Below are 25,000 nucleotides of genomic sequence, written 5' to 3'. Positions count from 1 at the left end.
CCCAAAGCAGAGTTATGGCTGCAGATCCCTTTCCTTGTGGCACATATTAGTTCAAGAGCCCCACCATCACCTCAGGTCTCTGCAGCACAGGGATATTTGTGAAATAAAACTCCTCAGTTATTCCAGGAAGTTGACCCCGACCATTTTACACAGGATATTAAATAGACCCCAGCTGTCTCCACTTAGAAGTGACTTAGTTCGTATTTTTATAAAGGTCCATTCAGCCGCTTTCTGAGTTATCACAGAATTGATATGACTTTTTGGAAAGAAAATTCAAAATTTCTGGTGTACCTACTGCTCATGCAGGCACTTCTTGGGCTTGAAACATCACAGCTGGCATTTACGTGTCCTGGAATAAAAATCTTTTTCTGAATTATGAAAATATTTCACCGAGAAAAAGCTGCTTCTTAAGACCATTTGGAAGAAATACACACAGGAAAGAGTTTTTGTTGCTAAATCCAAGAAGACACAGCAGCCTTCTTTTCCATGAATGCCTCTGTATAGCATATGGCTACTGATGTAGGCGCAGTGCATTCTCCATGCTCTCCCTCACCCAGAGGGGTGACACAGATTTAGATTTTCCAAAGCCTGTCACAAGAGCACTTTTTTAGGCTTGTGAGAATGACAGTGATCAAAGTATTAGAAAAGCCACAATAATTGTGTCCATTCAGCAAATTGTAATCAACCTATTTCAAAAGCTCAACAGTCTTTTTAAGGAGAGCCTCCGTGGCTGAAAAGATAACATTGCAATAGTTCTGTATAAAGGACACTTTCTGAGATGAATGAGTTCTGGAACAGAGTAAATAAAGCAATTTAAAGACAGTATTTTCATTCTTGAAAGATGAGCGATCAAAGTGGCCGTAAATTTACAAGATTCTAAAAAATAACAAGAGGGTCAATATTGATACACATAATCCCACCACCAAAATATTCCCTAAAACCTTCAAAATATATTTGTGGTGTGCATAAGAAAAAAGCCATCTGTTTCAAAAATGAGCTCTGCTGCTTTTCAATATTGCCATCCCCTGCTCGGCTGCTTGCTGGAGTGGGCTGTGCCCCAGTTAGGTTAAGCCATTACATGTTTACTCTTTGGATACTGCCTGGGCTCTTTGCCACTCACATCAGGCTTTATAATTTTTTATTTTCACTTTCCAGAATACATTTCATAAAATCTACTATTTTATTATGCTTAGAAGTGAGACTGCACTTTAGTTCCAAGTTTCAATATTCAATGTCATGCAACTTTTTAAAAACAATTAGATCTTGTGATAATTCTTTGTCTGGCTTGCCCTCATCCCCTTTCCATTTTTCTCTTTTAACTATGAAAAAGAAAACTATTCAGCCACTTTTAAGGCTCAGATTTAAAACTAACTGCAGTTCTACATGTCTAAAAATCCTCATTCATGTAACAAACTAATAACTCTGAGTTTCCTGGCACAAATGCAGTAAAATTTTGCAATGTTCTTTCTTTTTCTTTTGCACATATACACACATACATAATTACACATATCCAAACAGGTTAACAGAACACTTTGCTTATAAGACAACTACATTATCTTAGCAGTTCAATAATAAAAAAGCTGTTTTCAAGCCCTGTGATTCAATCTAGAAGAACTAGCTCTGACAAACACTTGATATAAAGCATTTTCACCCACTAAAAAATGTAGCATAACCATCTGTTAACAAAGTAGGTTGATTTTAATTTTGCAGAGTATTACTTAGCAGTGTAGGCTGGCATGCTTTGAGCTTATGGAAAAACAAATAAAAAAACAAACTTAAAATTCCAAAAGAATTATTTCAAGAAATAAAAGTACAATATCACTGCTATCTAAGAATCCAGAACTTGGTAGGTCACCTGCAACATGGGTTAGATACCAGAATTCTTCAGCTATTTGCAATTGTACAATCATGCAACTTTCTCAAAAGGAATTTGAGACAGTTATGAAGGAAAAAAAAAGTGTAACATCAAAACGTTATCAGCAATGAGATAATTAGCCTGCTTTGTGGCAAATCCTGTACCAGACCACTACGGCAGAGAGAAGGGAAATGAAAAGAAATAAGAAAGAAAAACATCTAAGAAGTCTTAGAAAGATGCCATAAGCCCTTCGTAGGCTGAGTTACTCCAACACACCTCTACAGCTGTGCTTCCTCCTGTAAAAGATTAATTGACAGCATTTGATCAAAATGGCTTCTGCTGGAGCTTCAAGCTGTGTGCAAGGTGAGCAGGCAGTGACAACCCATTCCAGCTACAACCTGTCCCCGTTAGCTCTCTGATGCCAAGTTCAAACTAGAAGGAAGCTGTCTGAAATCAGGACATTTCACAGAAAGCCAACCTCTACTACTGGAAGTACATCGCTTTTGCTTATTGATAAAAAAGTATCCTGCACAAACCCTTATCAACAATACAAACACAGGGCTTTGGGAAAAAAAAAAAAAAAAGGCACCTGTAACATTGAGTTCTTAACTCTCTCCTAATTTCTGACAGTCCAAATGGCCTGATTGCAGTGCTAGATTTTTGTTCCCTTACTCCTTAAATGTATTCCTATTTGTTTTTGTAACTTCTCCGATTTGCCGTTCAGTTTCTGTACTAGTGCCTTCTGCTTTCCTCCTTTAGACTTATAAAGCTGGCCTGTATCTCACAGAGGGTCTGCAGGCTCCTGCTGGGTGTCCGCTCTGATGGAGTCACCTCAACTCTCCCTGTAGTGAATGGGGAGGGATGGTTGTTCCCAGGGGGCAATTCATGCTGCTCCAGGACAAGTGTGGATACTGAGTGAGATGAATTACTGCCAGAAAACACATTCTCACTCACTATGGAGAGAATCCACATGATTAGGTTGGACTACCATGCACATTCGAATGATAAGAGCTAGATGTCTGCTCAGAATTCTTATCTTGCATTCCTGTTGTCGCTGTTGTTGTTGTTTGGTTGGTTTAGTTTTTACATGTGGCTCTGTATACCTTCTGTGCTTCCATCATGATATACTGGAGCAGAGCCACGAAAGGAATTGAGAAAGCTTAGTTCCTGCCTTTGATATCATCCAGCACTCTGGAAATCTGGGGGAACCAAAGAGGTTTATGCATACTTAAAGGATCTAATCAGAACCCAGGAGAGACTACAGGTCCAAAGCCATAGCTAAAATTTTCAGTGGCTGAACAGAGTATAACTGGGGCAAGTAGATGTCCTAACTGACAGTATGTGCTGCTACAGATCTCTGTTTAAGTACTTGCCATGTAAAATCCAACCATTTCTATGCTTTTTTTTTTTTCCACAATGGTTCTATTTTTGCTTAATTCCTGTTACTTACTCTCTCTTTTCTGAAGTTTATTGGTACTACAGAAGTCTGGGAAACATCTCTTTCTCCAAAATACCACATTTAATTATTATGGCCCCATTGACTTTCTGTCTCAACTTAACAAATTCTTTAACCACCTATCAGAAGTTCCAACAATGCAGAGAGTGCTCTCGTCCAGGAACAGCTGCTTCACTGCAGGTGTCTGCAAAATTTGACTTTAAACCTGTTTGCCCACTTTACTATGACAAGTAGTACTAGAGAATGGCAGAACATTTACTTTTACTCTGCAGGACTTAAGATTTGTTTCTGTAGTACGGCCTCACCTGCGCTCATCTTCAAGTTATTGAGAACTAAGTTTGAAGTACATTTTCTTAATAGGCATCACAATATCCTCCTATTGGGTTGGGACATTCTAGTATAATTACAATGACTTTTAAAGAGACATTCACCTGTCTAGACTTCATCTTTAATTTTTAGTCAGATGGGTTACCTAACTCTTCTGTGCAACTCTCAACTATTCCTGCTGCTGTTCTGCTGAGCTTTATCAGCTCTCCCACAGTTAAATTCCAAATTCTTGGAGTTTGTGTCTTTTCACTATTACATAAAGCTTTGCTTCCGTTTAACTGTGATATGTTATAGATGTTTTAATCTGATGTAAAAAAAAAAAAAAAAATTGATTTCTGAAGAGAAACAAAATGAACAATAGACAGCACAAAGGCAAGCAGTGCCAGCTAAACCTCTCCCTGTTTCAGATGAAGTTACAAAGATAAATGCAGTGTGATGAAAGGGATTCAGCACAATGAAGAAATACAGGTGCTCAGTTCTCACGAAGCACTGCCTTGCCCAGGCCCTTCCAAGAACGTCACACCAATGAGACCTTTAATATCGATTTTCAGACCACAGGCACCGATTCAAACCCATCTTGCTATGACTGTTATTGCTTCGATCAAAAGTTGTTGCTCAGCAGTTTATATAAAGCGGAGACAACAGTAAGGCAACAAACTGATTAGAGATGTCTAAGAGGAAACCGCAAAGACTGGTGGGTAGGCCTATCTCCATTAGTGATCTAGAAGGTTATCTAAGGATAAACAACACACTAATTAAAATTGCAGATGCTATTCAACCTCTGTGTCATAAAGATGACAAACGCAAACAAAGTGTGATGGTAGATAAAATGAGCAAAATGAGATTCAACTCATAACCTATTTCCTAGCTGAGAAAAATAATGCAGGTCTTTAACTTCTACTGTCTGGAAGAAACCTGGAAATCCAAATTAATTGTTCCAGTGCTGTGCTGATGAATAACAAGTGAGACACAAATGTTCACTCAAATGTACAGCAGATGCAAAACTGTAAATATTGGAAGTGTTCCCTCTTGAAGCAAGGAGATGTACATAGCACCTAAATGATTGTATTTGTGATGTAACCTGGAGTTCCAGGCTGAGCACAATGTTGTATTAATTGTTTGAGACAGGAATCAAATATTTCAGAGGGTACATACAAGGGTACAGAGGAATCATCTGCAGTGCTACAAGGGAACGTAATTGGGAGGAGTGACACAGACCAAGAGAAACTCTGAGTCCATATGAGTGAAAAGCCTCCTAATGCAACAACTGGTTTTACATCTCAAAGCATTTTGGTAAACTGCCTAGCTGTGACATGTAAAATCTGAGTGATAACATCTCAGTGTGCATGCATGGTGGGACACCTCTGCAAACTCTTTGTCCTAATATGTTTTTGTTCATCTTAATATGAGGAATTTATGATTTCAACAACCAGAGCTGGTATAAATCAATGCAGCTGTATGAACTTCAGCTTCACCAGCAGAATGTCAAGCCTTAGATTTGTAACTGCATTTCTGATCAGCTGGAAGATGTGGATGCAATTGCCCCATCATTGCTGAACATTAGGCTGCTCATACAGACCAACAGTTCACTGTATACTTTGCTCTTCTGAGCATAACACAGAAATCTCTCAGGACAGGCTGAGAGCTGGTGCTCTTTAGCCTGGAGAAGAAAAGGCCATGAGGTAATCTCATAGCAGCCTTTCAGTATCTAAAGGGGAGCTACAGGAAAGAAGAGGACAGACTGTTTAGCTGGGTCTGTTGTGGCAGAACAAGGGGAAATGGCTTCAAGCTCAAAGAGGGTAGATTTAGGTTGGATATAAGGAAAAAAATCTTAGATCAAGGGTGGCGAGGCACTGGAACAGGTTGCCTGGTGTTGTGGTTGATGCCCCATCCCTGGAGACTTTCAAGGAGAGGATGGGATCAGGCCCTGGGCAACCTGATCTAGCTGCGGTGTCCCTGTTCATTGCAGGGGAAATGGACTAGACGGCCCTCAGAGGTCTCTTTCAACTCTAACCATTCTGTAATTCTACAATTCTGTGATTCCAATAACCTGAAGATCTTCCTTGAACTGTAAGTTTCTAGTGATTCTATTATTAAGATGTTCTATATATGATGATCCACTACTGCAAAATCAGAGCACTTGAAGATTATAATCCTGTTTTCTGGAGAATGCCATCCACCCAGCAATAATTTATTGAAGGGCTATCATTTATTATGAACCACACTGAGATTCTACACAGCCACAAGGGTTTTTCTAGGAAAAGGATCTGATCACCAATGAGGGCAACTGGAAAGCAAAAATCACATATAATAGCTAATATTGTAAACCTGAAGAATCTCATTTAATCTCTAATGTGCAACACACACAAAAAAAATAAAAATAAAAAAAAAATCTCAGTGTATTTTTGTAACAAGAAGAAGAGTAGAAAATCAAACCCAGAAGGACAGACTGGGGAAACCTTACGAATATGTACCAGAATAAATACAACTAAGCTATCAGAAATTCACCATATTTCTATTTGCATGTTCATTTTATCATAAATTTACTCAAAATACTGCTCTCACAGCATTTGAAGTTTTCTGTAAATAAAAAAGAATTCATTCTATATTTGTTTTCAATAAACGTGTGATTATGCATTTAGCCAGCTAAATATTTCCCATTTAGAAACATTCACCACTCCTTGCCATAATAGGTGTATGTTCAGTGCAATATTCACTGGTTGCACAGCCACCCCGCTTCAGGGGAAGGGGCAGCGTGGGCAGAGCCCTCTGGAGTTGTTTCATTTCAGCATTGGCTGTGCATCCAAGCTGGTGCTCCCCCAAAAATCCGAGTGCTGCCAGTACATTCCCAGCTCCTACTGCCAAGTTAAAATGAAAACGGTCTTAGTTCAGAAATGATTGAGGTGGTTTGCTCTAATCAAATTAAACCAGCCAAATGTTCCTTTCAAAGGTAACTGTCTACTCTGCAGCTGTATGCAAAATACCACATCAAATGTGAAAAAAAATAATGATAGAATTCTGTCCTTACAGTAGAGCGCTGGCTCCACAGATGAAGAGAAACAAAAGCATCAGTGCAGCTCAGAATTACATTCACAGAAAGCTCCTAGAAATATGCTCCCTTGAGAAACAGTGAACAAAGTACTGAAATTCCCAGTTTATAATTAATTGATTTCAGGGAGAAGGGAATGCTCAAGAATTGTTGAACAGCAACAGACACCCTGGGTTATTTCTCATCGTGCCCACCTCTAACAGATATTAAATGCGTAGCCAAAATTTCACGGGAGAGAAAAAACAGCACATAGACTTTTCCATCCTATTTCTCACTTCCTTTCTCTGTCTCTATCACAACATGCAACATTTAGCGCTGACTAATGTTGCAAAAGCCCAAACTTGACAGGTTTCACTTAAACTCTGTATGATTCATCTGCGTTAGAATTGAGTTTTCTGACAGTGAACATGGGAAATTCCTGCAAAGATGAATTCATATCTGAGTTATTTTTATTTTGCCTTGCTAAGAGAAGGTCAATTACCTGTTAATGAGAAGCCAGAGTGGCATCAGTGGTCCTACAAATAAATGCTTTCAAGACAGTATGCAACATTTTGCTAAGTTGGTAAATTGTTTTCTAGGTGTGTCATGGGAAATCTACCCCAAGGCAACTCTACCACTATCAGCATGTTGGCACATTCCAGCACACCCTTTATTTAGGTATCTGAAATCACCATCGGGTCCTAGAATTACATGAGATGCTTCACAGCGTAAAGATTCATCTTCTTCTACAACTTTAGAAATGCATCCAGAGCCTCATGTAATAAGTTTCTTATTATTATATAGCATCTTCTCCGATCTGCCTCTAGAAAGCACAACCACCTGGTTCTAAAAGGATTAGAGGAATATTTTCTTGCCAACACCTCCCAAGGATGGAGTAAATTTTCCAAGCATATGGGTAAATCAATAAATAGGAACATTAATACAATGGTTGGTATGCAATAGGTATTTAGAAAGTTACAGAAGTCAACCGTCACATTTCCACTCTTTGATGATCTTCTCATCAAACCCCTCCCAAACGGAGGTTTCCCAAATAAAAATGTCAAAGCACATTATGTTGTACCCCTTGGAAAATTCCGAAGCAGTTTGTACAGTTTAAAGGTGTAGCTGTTTAATAATCATGCACTTGCAATTTAAGATATTTTTTAGAATGTATGAAAAATACATGAAGAACTGATTCAGAAGGAGAAATTAAGATCTCAAAATTAAAAAAAAAAAAGCAACTTAGTTACAAATTTATAAGGGCACAGTTATCTTATAATCACATGTTAGTTCATTAAGAATCCACTCATTCTGCAAAAATGGAGAACAAGCAGATTACACACATGGAGTAAAACCCATGATTCATGTTCTTACGTATACTGTCCCAGTCACTGCCTTGTCTCTGAAATCTATTTAGGAAAGCTTCTGAATATCCAATGCATATTTTCTGTTTGATAACATATGTCCATATCTGCTAAACTTCAAACAATTGCTGAAGGTACCTGAGTGACTCCCTCTGTACCTTGCTAAGTCACAGCTGCTCTCCTGTGCGCGCTGCTGGCACCCTCTGCTCTGTGCTCAGAGGTACCATGAAGCAAACCTGATCCAACTAACCAGCCCAGTTGCCTGCTGTGGCTGATGCTGAACCCCATATCCCACTGCAGCACCCAAGGGAAGGATGCCTGCTGCGGGGCAGCGGCAGGCTGGGCTGTGCCCATACGAGCTGCTTCTCATCCTGGGCAGCACCTAGCAAAAGCAGATCCCTCCAAGAACAGCAAGAACACAACCGACTGCAGATTTAGAGAAGGAAGGGAGCTCTGTACATGATCTAAAATGACTAATGTTTACTCACACGAAGACTGGAAACAAATTTTTTATAAAAAGCTTAGATTCAGAGTAAGACAAAATACTTTTAGGAGAAAGCTTGTATTCACTCCAGAAACCGGTTCAAAAGGCTCTTCCATATTCAATCCTTCCTTCCTGACATACTCTTATCTTGCCCTGTACCTGGCAGACCATGCATTCAAACTAAATCATCACATCCATTACTAACAATACATATGGACAGAAAGAATATAACTGATTTTTCCTTATTCTGTGTACTGCAGTAGTGTTGCAAGCAGATGATGAGAGGTCAGAGTTCACATCCAGCCATTTCACAACGGCCAATTTAAGAAACTTCTCCAGACCCAACCTACAGCCCAGCCCCTCTCAGAACCAGCCACACCGCTCCCCTCGCTCTCCTGCAGACCAAAGCCCTTTGGTCCAGGTCACAGTCCTTTTTCCAGTGCCTTCGTGGTGGCTCCCAGTTGTGGCAGGACAGCAAAGGGGCCATCTCTGAGGGCTTCCCAGCCTGGAAGCGCCTCCCTCTCACCAAGGTACTTCCCATTTTCTCATTTTGCCTTGAAGACCATCTTGTTTGTGTTAGCCTAAAGCTGACTCTGAGGCTCATTCAATTTTTCCTTCCCATTACTCATCCACCTCTGTTGAGACTAATCTGCCACATTAATTCCTTTAAACTTGGCAATTTTGAAGTTTCCAGTTCAGTTTCTTTTGCTTCACCCCATCTCTACATCTCATTTCACTCTTTCAGCACACAAGATAATCCCCATACCTAGCAACGGGAAAGTACCCACTCCTGGAGTCTGTCAGTTGTGTATGAGTGGTGCTACACGCAAATAAATTGTATTGCACGCCACTGATCTGTAGGGATGATGTCATACCCTAAAAGTTTAACATTAGCTTGGCAGAAAAAGGAAGTAAGGAAGGAAGCAGAATTCACTGGAGAGAAATACCCCCTAAAATAGAAATGTTTCACTTAACAGGATGGAACATCTCACTGATTTTGAGAACATCACCCTTTAAACTTCTTAACAGCACAGTTAAAAAGACAGCAGCCAACATCAGTATTGCCACAAACTGAAAAGAGAAACAAAATTAGCTACTGCATTTTGAAACTCCTCTCCCACTGTAAGTTACAATAGGCCTTCAGTTTGACAAACTGAACAAGCAAAAAAAATGCAAGTTCAAACTACCTTCCAAAAGCTTTACTTTATATTAGTGACTTATTTCAGATTCTGACTGATCTCTGTACTGAGTTAGATGAGGAATTTTAAGATGCTGTCATGAAAAGGATACTTCCTGTCTTAGCATAACACCATTTTAAGGACCAAGCCATTGGAGTGTACTTCTGGGAGCTTTGAGCAGTCAGGTGCAGGTCTTTGTGCCTGGGCACAAAGGGATGGGGCAAGCCAGGTGTCCTTCAGGGGATGCAGCTGATAGGCTCCGCAGTGCTCTCAATTGTAACCCAAAAGATAATAGCACTGGACTGCAAATGTAAGGAAAAACCATCATGATGGTGTTGTGTTACCACAATGTCTACAGTGTCATTTTAATTTCACTGTATGTAAAGTAATGTTGAACTTTGAATACAGGATAATTGCTCCCTTACTTGTAATTATTGGGTTTCCCACACATTTATCCACATACCAAAAAGTCTGAGGAATGGAGTTATGCTTCCAGCTGGGCAGATCACACTGTAGAACAGAAGTCAATTACCTGGGCCACCTATTACCCTTTCTTAACAGGAAGGAGAAAAATAAGATTTTAAGTTCTTTATTAGATGGTAGTTATGAACCTGAACGGCTTGATTTCTGACACTTATCTTTAACATAACAGACCAGATTAGATTATAATAGATTACATTCAGTATAATTTCGATTGTTTTAAAGTAACAGACTTCCTAAAAATAGCAAATCAGATTTATCCTCCCTCCCCTGCAAAAAAAAAAAAAAAAAAAGAAAAAGAAAGAAGAGCCAGGAAGCAAAGAAATACAGCTTTGCAGGTTTGCTGTATTTGCTTATGGTTTAACACTATTCAAACTGTTGAATGTATTTACCTACATATATACGTTAGAAATCAAGCACTGCAAGAATTAGAGTATTCTGTCTTCTATATCATCTTCCTAGGGTGCAAATTCACAGTCTGATGGATAATTAACATTAGGGGAAAATTATTCATCTGCTTATCAGCAGGAGAGATATAAAATGAACACGATATATTGCTGAATTTAGCAATATAATCACAGGAAAAAATTTACAGATATATTACAGCAGGGAATACTCCCAGTTTTACACACAGGAATTTCCTGAATCTAATATGTCATTTATTCCTGGCAAGGCCTGTCCTTTGTCTACATATATTTCATTTCTTCCCAAAGAGAACAGCACCGAGCTACATAAGTACAGGACCAATTTTAGCCAGATTTAACTATTGCACAAAGGAAAGCTTGAATAAAGCATTACTTTTTATCTGAAAGGTGAGCACTTCAATCATCCTCCTGTTACTAAGAACATTCCATAGCCTACAACATTCCTCACTTTAGAACAATTCACATTACCATTTACTCTTGAAAACTGGCTATTTTTTGCTGGCTATTTACCCTCCATGAAGGCAAGTGGAATAGTGTAAGGTGTCCTGATGGGGGGCTTTTTACAAGGCCAAATGTGATCAGGACAATATTTTAAGGGCAAAGCAATCACCCTTTTTACTGCATTTTTTCCCACGTCTTTCAATATTCTATTTTTGTTAGTCTTACAAAAGTTTTGGTCAGTCCACTAGGCCTTAAGCCCTTTATAGCTAACAGTTCAGAGACTTCCACTACCACCACTTTTCTGCTGAAGATCAGACTTCGCTTCTCACCCTGCACCTCTTCTTGCCTTATCCAGCCACTAGCTCTTACCTAATTTTTTACCGGCTGCAGTGAAAGCAGCGGTGCTGTGAGAAGCACATCACAGCATGGTGCAAAGATGGAAATGAGACATTTGGGTAGAAGGGACACGAAACAAACCCTCACATAATTAGCAAGAAGTAGTATGGAAAAATATGACAAATGTTTTGTTTAAAATTATTCTATGCTATTTAGTCATTTCTGCTTTATGGAGAATGTTCTCCATTATCAGAAGCATTAGCATTAGGAACCAGTTTTGGCACCAAGCATTCCTCAGGATGTTGAAGAAGAGAATCTATGCCCAGCAGGCCAATGCTGGGCCGCAGGAGCTCTGCTGGCCCTCCATCAAGACTCACCAGCAAAACCATGCAGCTGCTTCTCTACTAAGCAAGTACCAGGGATTCTCCTTCCCAAACTGCTCTTCACATTCAACATCTCTTCACACAGACAGGACAGCCTTGGGCTGAGTTCCTTACAGTGCTTGCTGGGCTGGCCCCAGCCTATCCTTTGAGTTCAGCACAGCGTGACACAGCTCGTGGCTTCTGCTGCTGCCGCCAGCTGATACAGAGCACCATCACCACACTTGCTCAGCAGCACAGGTCAAATACAGCTCAACTCTTGGTAGTTTGTCTAAATTTTGACTCACAGAATGACTGTCTGTACCAAACAACTCATGGACCGCACGCCTTTACTCAGAGCTGACAGATTTGATGTGATATCCTGCATCGCTCACTCATTTCTCTCAGGCTACTTGCCTGTAACATTCAGAAAATAGATGTTCCCTTTACAAAACATCTGGCTTCAAATATTAATGTGGCTGTCCCAGTGCTCTGAACACGCCATACCGCCTACTCCAGTACGCAGACAATGCGTTTGCCATTATTTTTATTTACTAATCTGGCCATGATTTAAACATTTTCAAATAACCTTTCATTACAGGGATACAATTTCAACCACTCCAAAGTGCTACTTATAGCTACATGTGCTCTACTGATTAAAAGTGTGCACAACAGAGGTTACTTTTAAAAAGTATTTGTCTTGTTTTAGAAGAGATAATGTTTGAAATTGCTCTTACGTTCTGATCTCTGGATTAGAAAGCACTTCAAAAAATCTTTTACGTCATATGGAAAGATCTCAGTGATAAAACAAAGTTCATAAGCATTCTTTTAATCATTCCCAAAGAAAGCTTACAATTTTCAAAATAAATATCTAAACTTGCGCATCTAAATCCACATCTAATCTCTGATATTAGCAGACTGGATTTCAGAGATTTTAAGAACTCTTAATTATCTCTATTGCCAAGAAAGGTCATTGGATGCATCAGTCCACCTGATTCATTGACCAAATACGAAATGTTGCCCACACTAACATGCCTCCAGTTCTGCAGTTTTTGCAGCTAAGCCTCTGGCATTACCAGGTCCCCATCAGAATAATGGTTATTGAGCAAACAGTGGATTTTTCTGACCAGCACTGATAAAGTGTGGGCTGCAGACAGCATCCCATTGCTCAGATATAGCAAGGAGGTCTATGACTTCCAGCCACTCCCCGCTCCATGACTAGTACTTCATAGAACATTCTTTGCCTATTCAGTTTACGCAGAAATGAGACTGTTCTATTCCTTTGCCTTGAGATGAAATAAAACTAAGTTATTTCTAGCTGTTCACTTTTGTATTTTAATTATTCCCTTTCCTATCTGTCCTGCTCCATTTACTACCATGAAAGCCCTCATCTCAGCCCCTAAGACAAATATGGTGACCACAGCTGCAAGCCAGTCTGACAGCCACCTCTGTCACCACAGCATCTCTATTTCTCCAGGACTCAAAGAGGCTTGGCACTAGTGAAGCATGGAATATTTCCCTTTTACTATGTAATGTGTGAGTAAAATAATACAAATAAATATTTCTATTGATGCAGTGTCATCAGCAAGATGATACAACCATGTATCTCAAAGCAAAGTACACTTTTTAAAGTCCGTGACATTCAAATAAAGATGTTCATGAGGCAGTTTCAGCATGGGGAACCTGCCCAAGAACAAAGCTCATTCACTCAGAGCTTACGCTACCAACACAACAGCCAGGAAACCTGGTGCCATCGCCACCATGCTGAAAGCAAGGCCTGAACTCATTCTGCTGCACTCTTGGTAGCACCACCAGCACCTCCGGGGGAATTTACCAACAAGCAGCGGTCAGTCACAAGGCCTGTAAAGATCAGTCGTAGGCTTCTCCTCCTCTTTAACATAATAATCTGCAAACGTTCATAAAAACATCTGAAGAAGTGGAATGCATATCCCACTAACGCTACAACCATTACCTTTGGGTAATGAATAGAGCTGCTGAGAATCATCAGCAGCTGTCAGAGCTAATACCTGGGACAAAGGGAGTTGTTGGGTTTTCATTCCCTCTCACGCCTGAGGGAATGGTGCGTATGGGGCTCCTTGCCATCCACCCAAGCACTGTGTCACACGCCTATGCCTCTGGAGATGGGTGTTTGTGTGTGTGGGAGGCAGCACGGGGATGAGGTGAGCTCTGGCACAGCCCCACGGCCTGTCGAAACCTCAAACCACACTCCATGTGCACAGAGGAGCTCTCTCTCTATCCACAAAGCCCATCGGCGGCCCGGCCCTCCACGCGCCCAAACCGCTCGCCCGGTGCACACACCACAGCGCAGGCCCCGCTTCCTCACCTGACCACGTTGGGGTGCTCGAAGGTCTCCAGGTGCCTCAGGACGGCCACCTCCCGGATGGTGGAGAGCGGCATGCCCTCCTCGCTGGTCTGCACCCGCACCCGCTTCAGCGCCACGAAGCGGCCACCATTCTTCAGGTCGCGGGCCTTGAACACCTTCCCGTAGGCTCCCTCGCCGATCTCAGCCACGCACTCATACTGCTGGTCGGCCAGGTTGGTGCCGTCCTTGTCCATGCTGCCGCCGCTCCGCTTCCTCCCGGGTCCGGAGCACCTCACGGCGGCTCTCGTCTCAGATCGCCTCTGAAGCTGACACCTCACTGCGGGTCGGCCGCACGCCGGTATCTCTGCCCGGGGGGCAGCAGGAACCCCTCGGCCTCCTGCTCTGCTGCACGGGCCCCAGTGAGCCTCCGCTGGCGGTCACCAGAAATGATCATACAGCCTTTGGGAGCATGGTCTGTGTGAAGGCAGCTAGATCTGGAAGAGAGACCAAGCAAGAGAGAGCAGTTAGAACACGGTGCCATCGTGCTCTAGTTCACTTCGTTACTCTGCATGGCTTAACACTGAGAAAATGATGCTAACACAGCAGATAGCTGCACGTGCAAAGGAAGATGTGAACCAGAGGCTGCCAGGAAGCACTGCTGACAGAATCTGTAGTGTGCCCAGGCTGCAGTACAGCCAGAGCGACCGCATGTATGGGCTTCCCCCAAGCAATGGGGTTTTCCTGAGCAATGGGCAGAGCGTGACTCTGAGGGATGTAGGTGGTGTCCTCCATTAGCAGAATCTCTATGCTTGTGGGACAGGAGAGTATGGCAGGTTCCTCGGTTATGAGGTTCCTTGGGCATCACATGGTGGAGTCCCTGAAACACATCCCATGCTGTACAGCCAGTACTCATGTGCAAATGGTAGCACTGAGAGGCTCCAGCTTGGAGCTACTCTACCCTGTGCTGTGCGTTGCAAGAACACAAGAATGCACGCTCCTGCCTCGTGGAGAACCGTACATATATATATACACACATATATACAGTAAGATAATAGGATGTTTCTGAGCACCGTTTGCTAGAGCAAAGACGCATGCCCCTTAGCAGCCTTACGATCGAGCATGGGCCCTGGCTGCAGAGCTGCGGCTGCAAGACACAGCGTGGCGCCCAGCTGACTGCAGGAGGACGGACGCTGGGTGAACGCCGTGCTCCGGAGCGGCGTCTGCCATGCACTGCGTGGGGCCGGGTGCCGAGGCACTTCCCTCCGCGCCCGGCTTCACCCCCACAGCCACGCCGCGGCCACGAGCAAACGCCGCTCACAGCAGCAGCACGCCAGCCCTCTCCTTTCCTCCTCGCCCATTCATTATCAACGGACCGACGCGGCGACCTCGGGGGCTGCAGCCCCCTAAGCGCCGCGCCGGCACGAAGGCGCCCGGTAGCTCAGCGGGGATCCCCTGACGGCACCTACGGCCGCCGCTCACGCCTCCCAGCTCGGCGAGAGAAGCGCCCCGAGGCGGCCCCGCGCCCCGCCGCCCCCGCGCCGCGTCCCCGCCGCCCCCCGCCGTGGGGACACCTGCCCGCGCCCCGCACGCAGCCCCGCGCCCCGCCCGGCGGAAGGGCGCCCCCCGGCGGCGGGCGGCGCGGTCGCGCGTGTGCGTGGCGGCGTTCCGGCGGGCGGCGGGCCTGGCCCCGCGCGGCCGCGCCGCCGCCGCCGCCGGCCGCCTTCCCCCGGGACGGCGGGGAGCCGGGCCCCCCGCTCGGCACCGCGCCGCCCCGCACGCGGCGGGGACACGCGGAGATCCGCCGTCCGCTCGGGGCCTCGGAGGGCCCTCCCGCCGCCCCCCGCACGCCGCGCTGCCCCCGGTCCGGCCGCGCGTGGGCTCGGGGCCGCGGCCGCGCGCCGCACATGGGTTCCCGGCGTTACCTGGTGCGCGCCGCGGCCGCCCGCTCCGCCGGCGGCTCCCCAAATAACCCTCAGCCCTTGGGGGGGGTGGGGGGGGGTTGGGAGGGAGGGGGTGAGTCCTCCCTAAAACAAACCTCCCATTGAGCGAGGCGGGGTGGAGAGCCGGCCGGGGTCTGCCCCTTCACATGGCGATGTCTCCGGCAGGTCCCGGCCGCCCGGGCCACACAGGTAGCTGCTCCGCCGCCCGGCCGCCCCCGGCCCGCATCCCGCCGCTGCCCCTCGGCGCGTGAGGCAGCTCCCGCTCGGCCCCGGCCCGCGCCTCCCACCCCCCCCCCCCCCCGGCCGCCCGGGGAAAAGGAAAATCGCGGCCCCCGGGGAGCGCCGCCGCCGCCGCCGCTGCTGCGAGGCGCCCGCAGCCCCGCGGCCGCAGCCCGCCCCGGAGCGGCCCCGCTGCTCGCCCGCCCCGCTCCGCTCCGCCGGCCCCGCTCAGCCCGGCGGCGGCGGCAGCGCGCTCGCTGCTGCTTTTTTTTTTTTTTCCTCCCCTCTCCTCAACTTTTTTTTTTTTTTTTTTTTTTTCCCCTTGCTTTCCCACGCTGGCTGAATGTGACTTGACCCCGTTTCAAAAAAGTTTGACATAGTGCTTCAACATTTCCGCATTCCTCCCCGACTACAAAGGCTGCAGCCGCCTCCTTCTGCTTTCTGTCTCTGCTCTCTGTCTTCACACTCAATGAAATCCTTCATCTGCCCCTGCCAAGCCGCCCGCATACCGCAAGGGTCGCGGCGAGCGGCGCGGCGCGGCGCGGCCCGAACGCCCCGGGGGGTCCCGGCGCTGTGCGGTGCGGTGCGGTGCGGCCGCCCCGAGCAGCGCGGCATGCGGGGCGCTGGAAATCACCGTGCCGGGCGCTGGGCTTTTTCCTTCCTGGGAAATAACCTTGGTTGTTCCCCCCCCCCCACAGAAAATTACTTTTTAATTTTCCCTCCCTCCCCCCTTTTCTTCCCCTCTCCCCCTTTTTCCTTCTCCCCCCTCTTTTTTTTTTCTTTTTTCTTTTTTCTTTTTTTCTCTTCCCTCCCCCCCTCCCTTCCTCCCCTGCCTTTCTATTCACTAGGCACCCATGCATGATGCTTTTGGGAACCATCAAGAAACTCCATTTTGCTGAAGTACCCCCTCAGCAAAGAGCTCACAACCCGAATGTGTTCCTTATGGGACTGGCACCTGCAAATCGTACTAAAATGCACCACAGGAAAAAATGGCAGAACTTTGCCAATCTGCTCCAACTCCATGGCGCAGCACACACGTGGAGTGCCTCATTGCCAGCTCTGTGCCTTCCAGCCCATGGCAAGGCCCAGGGGTGACTCCAGGGGCAGCCCTTGTCAGGGTTGAACTGGGAGAGAGCGGATCCAGATCTCCTTTAAATGGGAAATGTAATTTAATTCAGTGAGTTTGTAACTCAGAATGTGCTGTATGTATGGCATCATACACTGTACGATTTCCAGAAACTAAATATTTAAATATAGATAGATCTAATGCTATACAAACAAAAAGAATTCTGATCAGAAAGAAGCATGTATTTACTCTATCTGGATTTGCAGCACTACCAACTGCATATAAAACCGTACAGATTGAATAAAGCTTGTGTTCCGAGCTCCAGAACTCAGCACAGCTCCCCTGCCCTTTCTGGTTCCATGAGGCTCAGCAGAAGCACCCAGGCTGTGGTGAGGGTGGCACCTCTGCTTTCTCCTGGGGCGAGGGGAGCTGGTCCCAGTGAGCTGGCAGGGAGTGCTGTGCGGATGTCTGCCAGTGACCAAGTGTGCTTTGCAAGTTTCATTTGTGCTCATGGTGTATTTTATTTAAAAGCACAGAAATTCTGCAACGACTTCTGAAGTTTGTGGTTTGTCAGAAGGATGCCGAAGTTCATGGCAAACACCATAACCTTTCCATGTGAAAGTATCGAAGATGGGAAAAATCCCATTCCAGGGTTCTAGATACTGGCAGCACCTCATCTGTTTCCTTGTTTAGTACTATTTCTGGTTTTCTTCAATGAATTCTTCTGTGAGAAGGGAGCATGGGGACTCTGTGTCCCTTGGGGAGGTGACTGTACAGCCCTGTTTGGGACGAGCCACAGCCCTTGGCACCCCTGGGTCCAGCTGTGCTGCTGGCTGTTCTGTTTACCACTGCTGCTCACACAAACTCAGCCTTCTGCCCCATATTCTCCCTCTATTAGGGGTAGCATTGGTGGTCCTCTCCTTTAGAAGCGTTGCGTCTGCACTGCTGTGTGGGGAAGCCAATAGAGATTGCTGTGAGATGACAGTGCTCCTTCAGTCAAACCATGTGAATTTCCAACGCAGAAGTGTGGGACACTTGGTGTGATGTGATACAAAGGTTTTTTTTTCAGAGGCTCTTTCAAAACATGCTGTCACTGTTCTTTCCCTTCCCTTCCACCTGAAGGTCGGTAATACACTTCTGTGTCCCCGACAATGGGGTTCAAAGGAGCCACAGAAAACCCTCAGACTGACCTCAGCCATTTTCTGTTTTCTTTATGTGAGACTTGGGGGATTTTGGAAGGAATTTCCAAACACAACTAAATACCAACATGAAACAAAATGGATATTACAACTAATTTGTCTTAGAGGCTGAAATGACTGAAATGAACTGTGAGGATTCTTAGAAAATATCAAACCTATTACACTGGTTTTAAAGCTCAAAGTCAAGAAGATGTCAGAAGTAATACACATTTTAGAGACATTACAAATCATCAAAACAATGTGCTTTGAATAAAAGGTTTTCTCTTTCATAACAACATTTTTAAAATGTTATGTGCTTTGCTTTCCTAAAAGCAATGCTGCTTTTGTCGTTAGCGAATTGGAATGAGTAAGTGCACATTTTGTATTGTGATGGCAAAGGGGGTTTTTCCATAGAGAAATTAATAAATCTCTGATTTATAATTGAGAATATCTTCTTTTTCTTTCTCAGTTTACACACATGTTGAGAAATTCATGTTTTAAGCAGTTCATTAAACATTTTGAACTGAAGGCAGGATAACGTGAGTTGCTCATTCTAAAGTTACTTCAACCTAAAGGGCTTTGTTTTGTGTTGGGGAAAATATTGGGAATGCTTATCTCACGAGAAAGAAATGAGATTTCTCTCTTCATCCCTGTTTTCTTTATGAAAATAAGTTTTTTACTTTCTTTGTTCAATTCCAGTGTTTTTAATTTTAATATTTTTAATGTAACACTGGAAAAAGAAAAACAACTTCTACTGAACTGCATCTAAACCAGGAAAATCCTAATGTGTTACCTGAATTGAAATTAAATTGTGATTAAACCACATGAAAACAAAGGTGAAATTATGTTGTGTGCTGTGTATAATCCATAGGCATAAAAACGGGGTCTGTGGAGTTGCTGGAAACAATGAATAATGCGGCGGTGTGGAAATGGGTAACAGGCAATTACCAGAATGACTGTAAAGCAGTTGATGAAAAGAAGCTGGTGGTAGCAGTACCAAGAAGAGTGATGAATAGCTCAAGACTTTCAGAAAGGATGAGACGCTGCTTTGTTCTGCTCTGTATATTCTATCTGTGTTTCAGGAGCAGAGGTTCTGCTGAGCTTACCAGAAGGGTCCGCACGGCTGCCCTGCAGTTGCCTTTCAGAGTACAAATGTTCCTACAGCTTTGGGAAAATGAGTTACTTTGGTTATGGGTTATTGCTCGCATCTTTAGTCTCAGATAGCATGATTTTGAACTTTTTTTTTTTTTTTAAGATATTTAACCTCATGAAAACACTTACACTAATGAGAGGGCAACCATCATAGGAGGGACATAAGTCAGTTCTTGTGAACACAAATATTTAGAAGAAACCAGAATTTGTTTCAATGCAGCAGCAGCACAAATTAACGCTTTTTAGACGTTCACTTTAGTGAGCTGAGAGAGGTTTTCTAAACAAATCCATTGGGATTTGCACTGCACAGAGCAGTATTTCTGAAAACGTCTTCCAGACATTGCATTGAGAACTTAGGCAAGGACGATTTTCAGCTCTCAGTACTGTGTTATACGTGTGTCAAAATGAGCAATAAACAGATACTCAATATCTTAAACTGCTTTTACTGAAGCAGGGCATAATGAGAAACGTAATACCATTGAATGCTGTGAATTAATTCCAATACTACGTGCTAAAATACTTTCCATATGTACCCTTTTAGGTAGCTGAACAAGAAGACAAAAGCACGTAAATTATATTTACAGAAAAATAATTCATTTTCAGTAATGAATTAACATTATCTTTCACTCCTGTAAGATGTTGGTAAATGCCGTAAAGCTGGCAGTGATGAAGGCATCTGAGCCAATTACCTGATGACTGTTTGGTTTATTTTTCTTTCAATGAGAGCCTTTGTTTATAGCAGATAACTTTATGTTTTACAAATTGTATCTTTCCATTACTACAGTAATAAACCTTGGAACTATTATTTTTCAGTACAAACAATCATGACAATGTTGGGCGTTTCAGCACACACAGGTTTCCCCATATGTGTGTACAATTTGGCAGTTGCCCATCACAGGAGTGCTAAGAGTGGTGCCACATGCAGTGCCCGCCTCCAGATTGCAGCACCATCGCTTTCCCCACACTTGCATCTTCCTGAGAGCACACCTGCAAGATCCAGCAGGCAGGTTCCCGCCCAGATCCATGCACAAGAGCTGGGGAACTTCATCAGCTTCCTTCAGAATGTTGACTCTTCAGATTATTACGCAATGGGAGATCAAGCACAAAATGTATATGTTTTTTTTTTTGTACCAGAGAAACAGCTCACTGTGTTTGCATGGGTGCCGTGAAAGTTTAGCTTTGCCCCCTCTGCATCCCACTGCAGGGGAACCTTGTGCCGAAGAGCTGTTGGTCTGGGCCAGGGGAATGGAAGGAGGGAGACAGGGAAAGATGTCCTGCAAGGGCAGTGATCATGGCACTGAGCTTGCCAGAGTTCAAGAAGCATCTGGACAGTGCTTTCAGACATGTGGTCTGATTTTTGGGTGGTCCTTTGTGGAGCCAGGAGTTGGACTTGATGATGCTTATGGGTTCCAACTCTGGATATTCTGTGATTCTGTGATCAGTGAGAAAAAACAGAGCACTGAGAGCTGAAGCTGGAGCCCTGGTGCTGTGGGGTAGCACAGAGGAGGATGAACAGTGGCAGCTGGCTGATGCTGGTGACACGCTGGGTGCCGTGGAGCTGGCAGCCAGGACATGCAGAAACAGCACTGCCTCCAAATCCCCGGCAGGAGGGAGAGTGGGCAGCGAGCAGCGGGTGGCCAGGATGGGCACAGCCAGCTCCCCCACGGCCATACACACCCGGCTCCAGGAGCCACTGCCATCTCCCATCTGCGACCCTGGCTGGCACACTTCCACCCAGCCCCAGTGCTGAGCTTGGGGTGCTGGCTGGGTCTAAGGATTAATATTTTAGAAAGGGGCACACAGAGGCACCCAGCAGCTGGCAAGAGCCAGGGACTGAGGGATGCAGTGCTTCTTCCAAGCGTTTTATCAAGGTTGCAGTCATTGCTGGATGGCATTGTGCTCCTCTATGCTTCTTAAGAGTGATACTTGGCATGGATAAGACTCCCCTATGCCTTTCTGTTCTCTTTGTTTCATTGACTTTTCCATCTGCTTCAGATAAGTAAGTGTATATACATCTATGTACATACATATTCAGTGTGTGGTCACATCTTACTTTCTTCATGCACTTTATATATTCATACTCTTAACCTCTCTTTTCCATTCAGCGTAGGAGAGCCAGATCATTAGCTGTGAAAACTGACATTGTCCATTAAAGCTTCCAAAGAAAACCCTGTTTGACTCACACATCAAACCCCTAAACTTCTTCTGCCATTCAGCTCTTAAAAAATGACTCACAATATGACTTATTTTAGATGTAGCTATGATCAGAAAAGTTAGCTAAAGAAAACAGTACTTTATTCCGCTGGTCTGGCCCATAGTAAACTCAACTTATCTGCTGGTAACAGTGACTAATACAAGATTTTGTAATTTTTTCTTCTGTTAGTGTTACACGGAAAGGGTGCAAACTTTGAGTGCAGATAATGCAGGGTCCAAAATCTTAAATTTGTTCCAATTGTGGGTTTCCTCTCATCTTTCAGAGAGAGCCCAGTCTACCCTACAGCTCCCGTGGCTCTCATCCGGTGAGGCCAGAAAGTTTCCATGAGTTTCACTTGGGAATTCCCCAGATTGGATCTGAAAATCACCAGCCCACCAAGACCTCAGTGTGTGCCATCTGTACAGCCACATTGCAGAGAGATTGCATATTCTGCTTAGTAAAAAATGAAACGTTTGTAAGTGTGCAGGAAAACCTGCTGTGTGGGTTGTGGACACTCTAAGTATGGTATCACTGTAAGTCAGTGAACATTTAGCTGACAAATAACATGGAAACAGGGCCACATATAACCTCTGTTGTCAGTCAGCAAAAGAAATAAATAAGAATTAAACAGAAATAATACAATGTTTGACTGCAGAAAAAAATGAGAAGTGTAAAACTGCTGTGAGCAGGAAAGAAATGTGTTGCCCCAAAGCGTCAAGAAGCGCTGTGCCGTATAACCCATCGTGCTGTATACACCTGCCAGCTGATGGGGATGAGGAGCAGCTGTGTTAGGAAGCCATGTTTCATTGCTCAGACATAACAAAGTTACTGCTGCGTCAGTGGCTCATTTATCTGGATCTCTCCAGCTCTATCAGATCTGTGCTGTTTCTAGATCTGTATCAAGAACCAGTTGGCCTAATTTATGGCACTGATCTATGTTAGATATTAAATTACACTTCCTAAAGGTAAACCTGAAGTACAAACATCACAGAGCAGGGTCAGGTAAGCACAAGAAGCAAACATCTTTGGGAATGATCGAATGCTGTTCCAGAGAATGGGGAGACTGTCCCCATTCAGCTGTGTATATTAATGATGACATACAACCCCTGAGGGTAAAGATGGCCGTACTTACTGGCATCAAAATGGCTGTCCCAGAATGCATAACGCTTTGGATAAGGAAGTCATTTTGTATATTCTGGAAAAGCCTGAGCACATGGAAGCCCTGTAGCTGACTGCTTTCTGTCATTTAATAACAGTGTTTGACACGGATCATGCTGCGGCTACAGTGTCACATCAACGCACCCACCTGTGTCCTCCCAGCGAGTTTGTAAATATGCAGCTACAATTTGGAAAGGAGAAAACTTGGTCTGCTATACACACCTCCATGGATTAGGAGGCTGAGACAAGTACGGACTTTGAGAATAATGTGAAATTGGTAAAAATGACATTAAATTAAACCAGCAAGCATTATTTACCTCTGTGTGTCACCCATTGATGGCACCCATGTGCAAACTGTCGTAGATGACAAGTACAGAGCTGCCAATGTGATGCAAAGTCAATGCACCCACACAACTAAAATACCCACACTCTTTAAACTAGAAACTATATCTAGATAAGGCCATGATGGGTATTATACTCCCTACAAAACTGTATCAGCCATACCTCTAGACAGTTATAACTGTTTGAGGCTGATGAAACAGTTGATGTTGAGTAGTGTGGAGGCTGTTGCAGATTCTTCATCTGACTCTATGCATAAGCACAGGCCATGATGTCTGGCAAACACCCTCCTATTGCCCATGACATAGCCTAGAAAGTGCTAGTGAATCACAGCCACCACTTTGTTGATTTTATTCTACCGGATGTTTGTGCAGACCTCATTGTTTCTACAGCAGGCATAAAGTACCATGTATGCTGAAGTCATGCAGATAACAGGGGCTATAAAGTATTGCTGTCCACTGCTTCACTGTTTGCAGTGAAAGTAGGACTCTGCAGGTAGAGTGTGGTATGTTTTCAGGGTGAAAGCACCTCTGCCAGTGTTCAGTGTGATCTCACGGCGCATGGATTTACATGCATAACTAACTTCTACTAAAACCAATCAATGTTGCTTGCATAAATGCCCTTGCTTGTCCACAGGAATAATGTATCCCTTAAGGCTGCAATACATTTTAATCTGTTTAGTAAATGTAATGCAATATTACGGTATGAAAAAGACTTGGGAAACTGATGTTGAGCATGCAGTAACTCATTTTAGGAACGTTCCAGGTTCATAAATACATGAACTGTTCATTATCCACACATACCAGAAAGCTTCTATCAAATATAATTATGCACTAGATTATGTGCAATGGATGACTGCCAGTGTTCCCTGCCAGTACGACCACTGTTAGGAGATGGTCAGCTCTGGGTATGCAGTCTGCCTCCCTCAAACTGGTTTAGCAAATTAAATTAACATTTTGTGTTCATGGCTGGTGCAAGCAATGAGCAGTAAAAGTGGACCCTGACACCAGGATGTTACAATCTTGATTTTTACATAGGATTTCAAGTATCAGACTATAAAACTCGACTTTTAAAAAGCCCTCCAGCTGCACTGGATCGGAACAAAGATCTCAGTAGTGCACTGATAGCGTTTAATAACGTATGCCTTGGAGAGGAGGCATTATCAGTTCCCTGCCCTGCTATTACTTTTTCAAAGTAGAGGAAGCAGTCCAATGCCAAAAACCATAGGTTAAAAACCTCACATTCAAGTCTCTTGCCTTGCTCCTGCAAGGGGGGGATCGGTGTGTGCCAGAGTCACCACTGCTCTGTGAGCCCATTGCCCATATTCACCTTTGGGGTGGAGACTGCAGAGTGCCTGACATAGAAGAACACTATATTTACAACCATCAATAAACTCTTTCTTTATCTTTCCCTAACTAAGAGTATCCCAGGCTTTAATAGGAATTGCATCACCTTCCAAGCGTGGGTGTACACAAGCACACATGCGTGTACACACACAGCTCAAATATTTTGCCCCAAACAAGACCTAACAGCACTGACAAAACTCATGAAGTATTATAAAGAGATGACATTAAGAAGCCAAAAAAATTACCTGAGGCTTGAACTGCATAACTGCATATTTTGTGATAATATAACTATGTAGAAATCAGATTAAATATGAGGGCTGCTCCAAAAGTAATGCCCTATATTTTATGATTC

At 44.2% G+C, this 25,000-nt stretch overlaps 1 protein-coding gene across 3 annotated transcripts in view; it reads right to left on the bottom strand.

Annotated features, from left to right (window-relative positions):
* The window catches only part of CDK6 (cyclin dependent kinase 6), a 134,654-nt gene extending 118,385 nt beyond the window's left edge, over positions 1 to 16,269 (bottom strand). The window contains exons 1-2 of one of the 3 annotated variants that reach the window (XM_031614384.2): positions 16,092 to 16,269; positions 14,078 to 14,550 (exon numbers count right to left, since the gene is read on the bottom strand). In XM_031614384.2, coding sequence (XP_031470244.1) covers positions 14,078 to 14,310 — 233 coding nt within the window. In that variant the 5' untranslated portion in view covers positions 14,311 to 14,550; positions 16,092 to 16,269. Of the gene's footprint in view, positions 1 to 14,077; positions 14,551 to 14,655; positions 15,583 to 15,978; positions 16,046 to 16,091 lie in introns of those variants that run through there. The other 2 variants (XM_090142809.1, XM_090142810.1) reach the window with 2 other exon arrangements.
* Positions 16,270 to 25,000: the final 8,731 nt, after the last annotated feature.

This window comes from Phasianus colchicus, chromosome 6 (genome assembly GCF_987193195.1).
Source record: "Phasianus colchicus chromosome 6, bPhaCol1.hap1.1, whole genome shotgun sequence".
Lineage (NCBI taxonomy): Eukaryota > Metazoa > Chordata > Aves > Galliformes > Phasianidae > Phasianus > Phasianus colchicus.
This window is presented reverse-complemented; position numbering and strand designations above follow the sequence as displayed.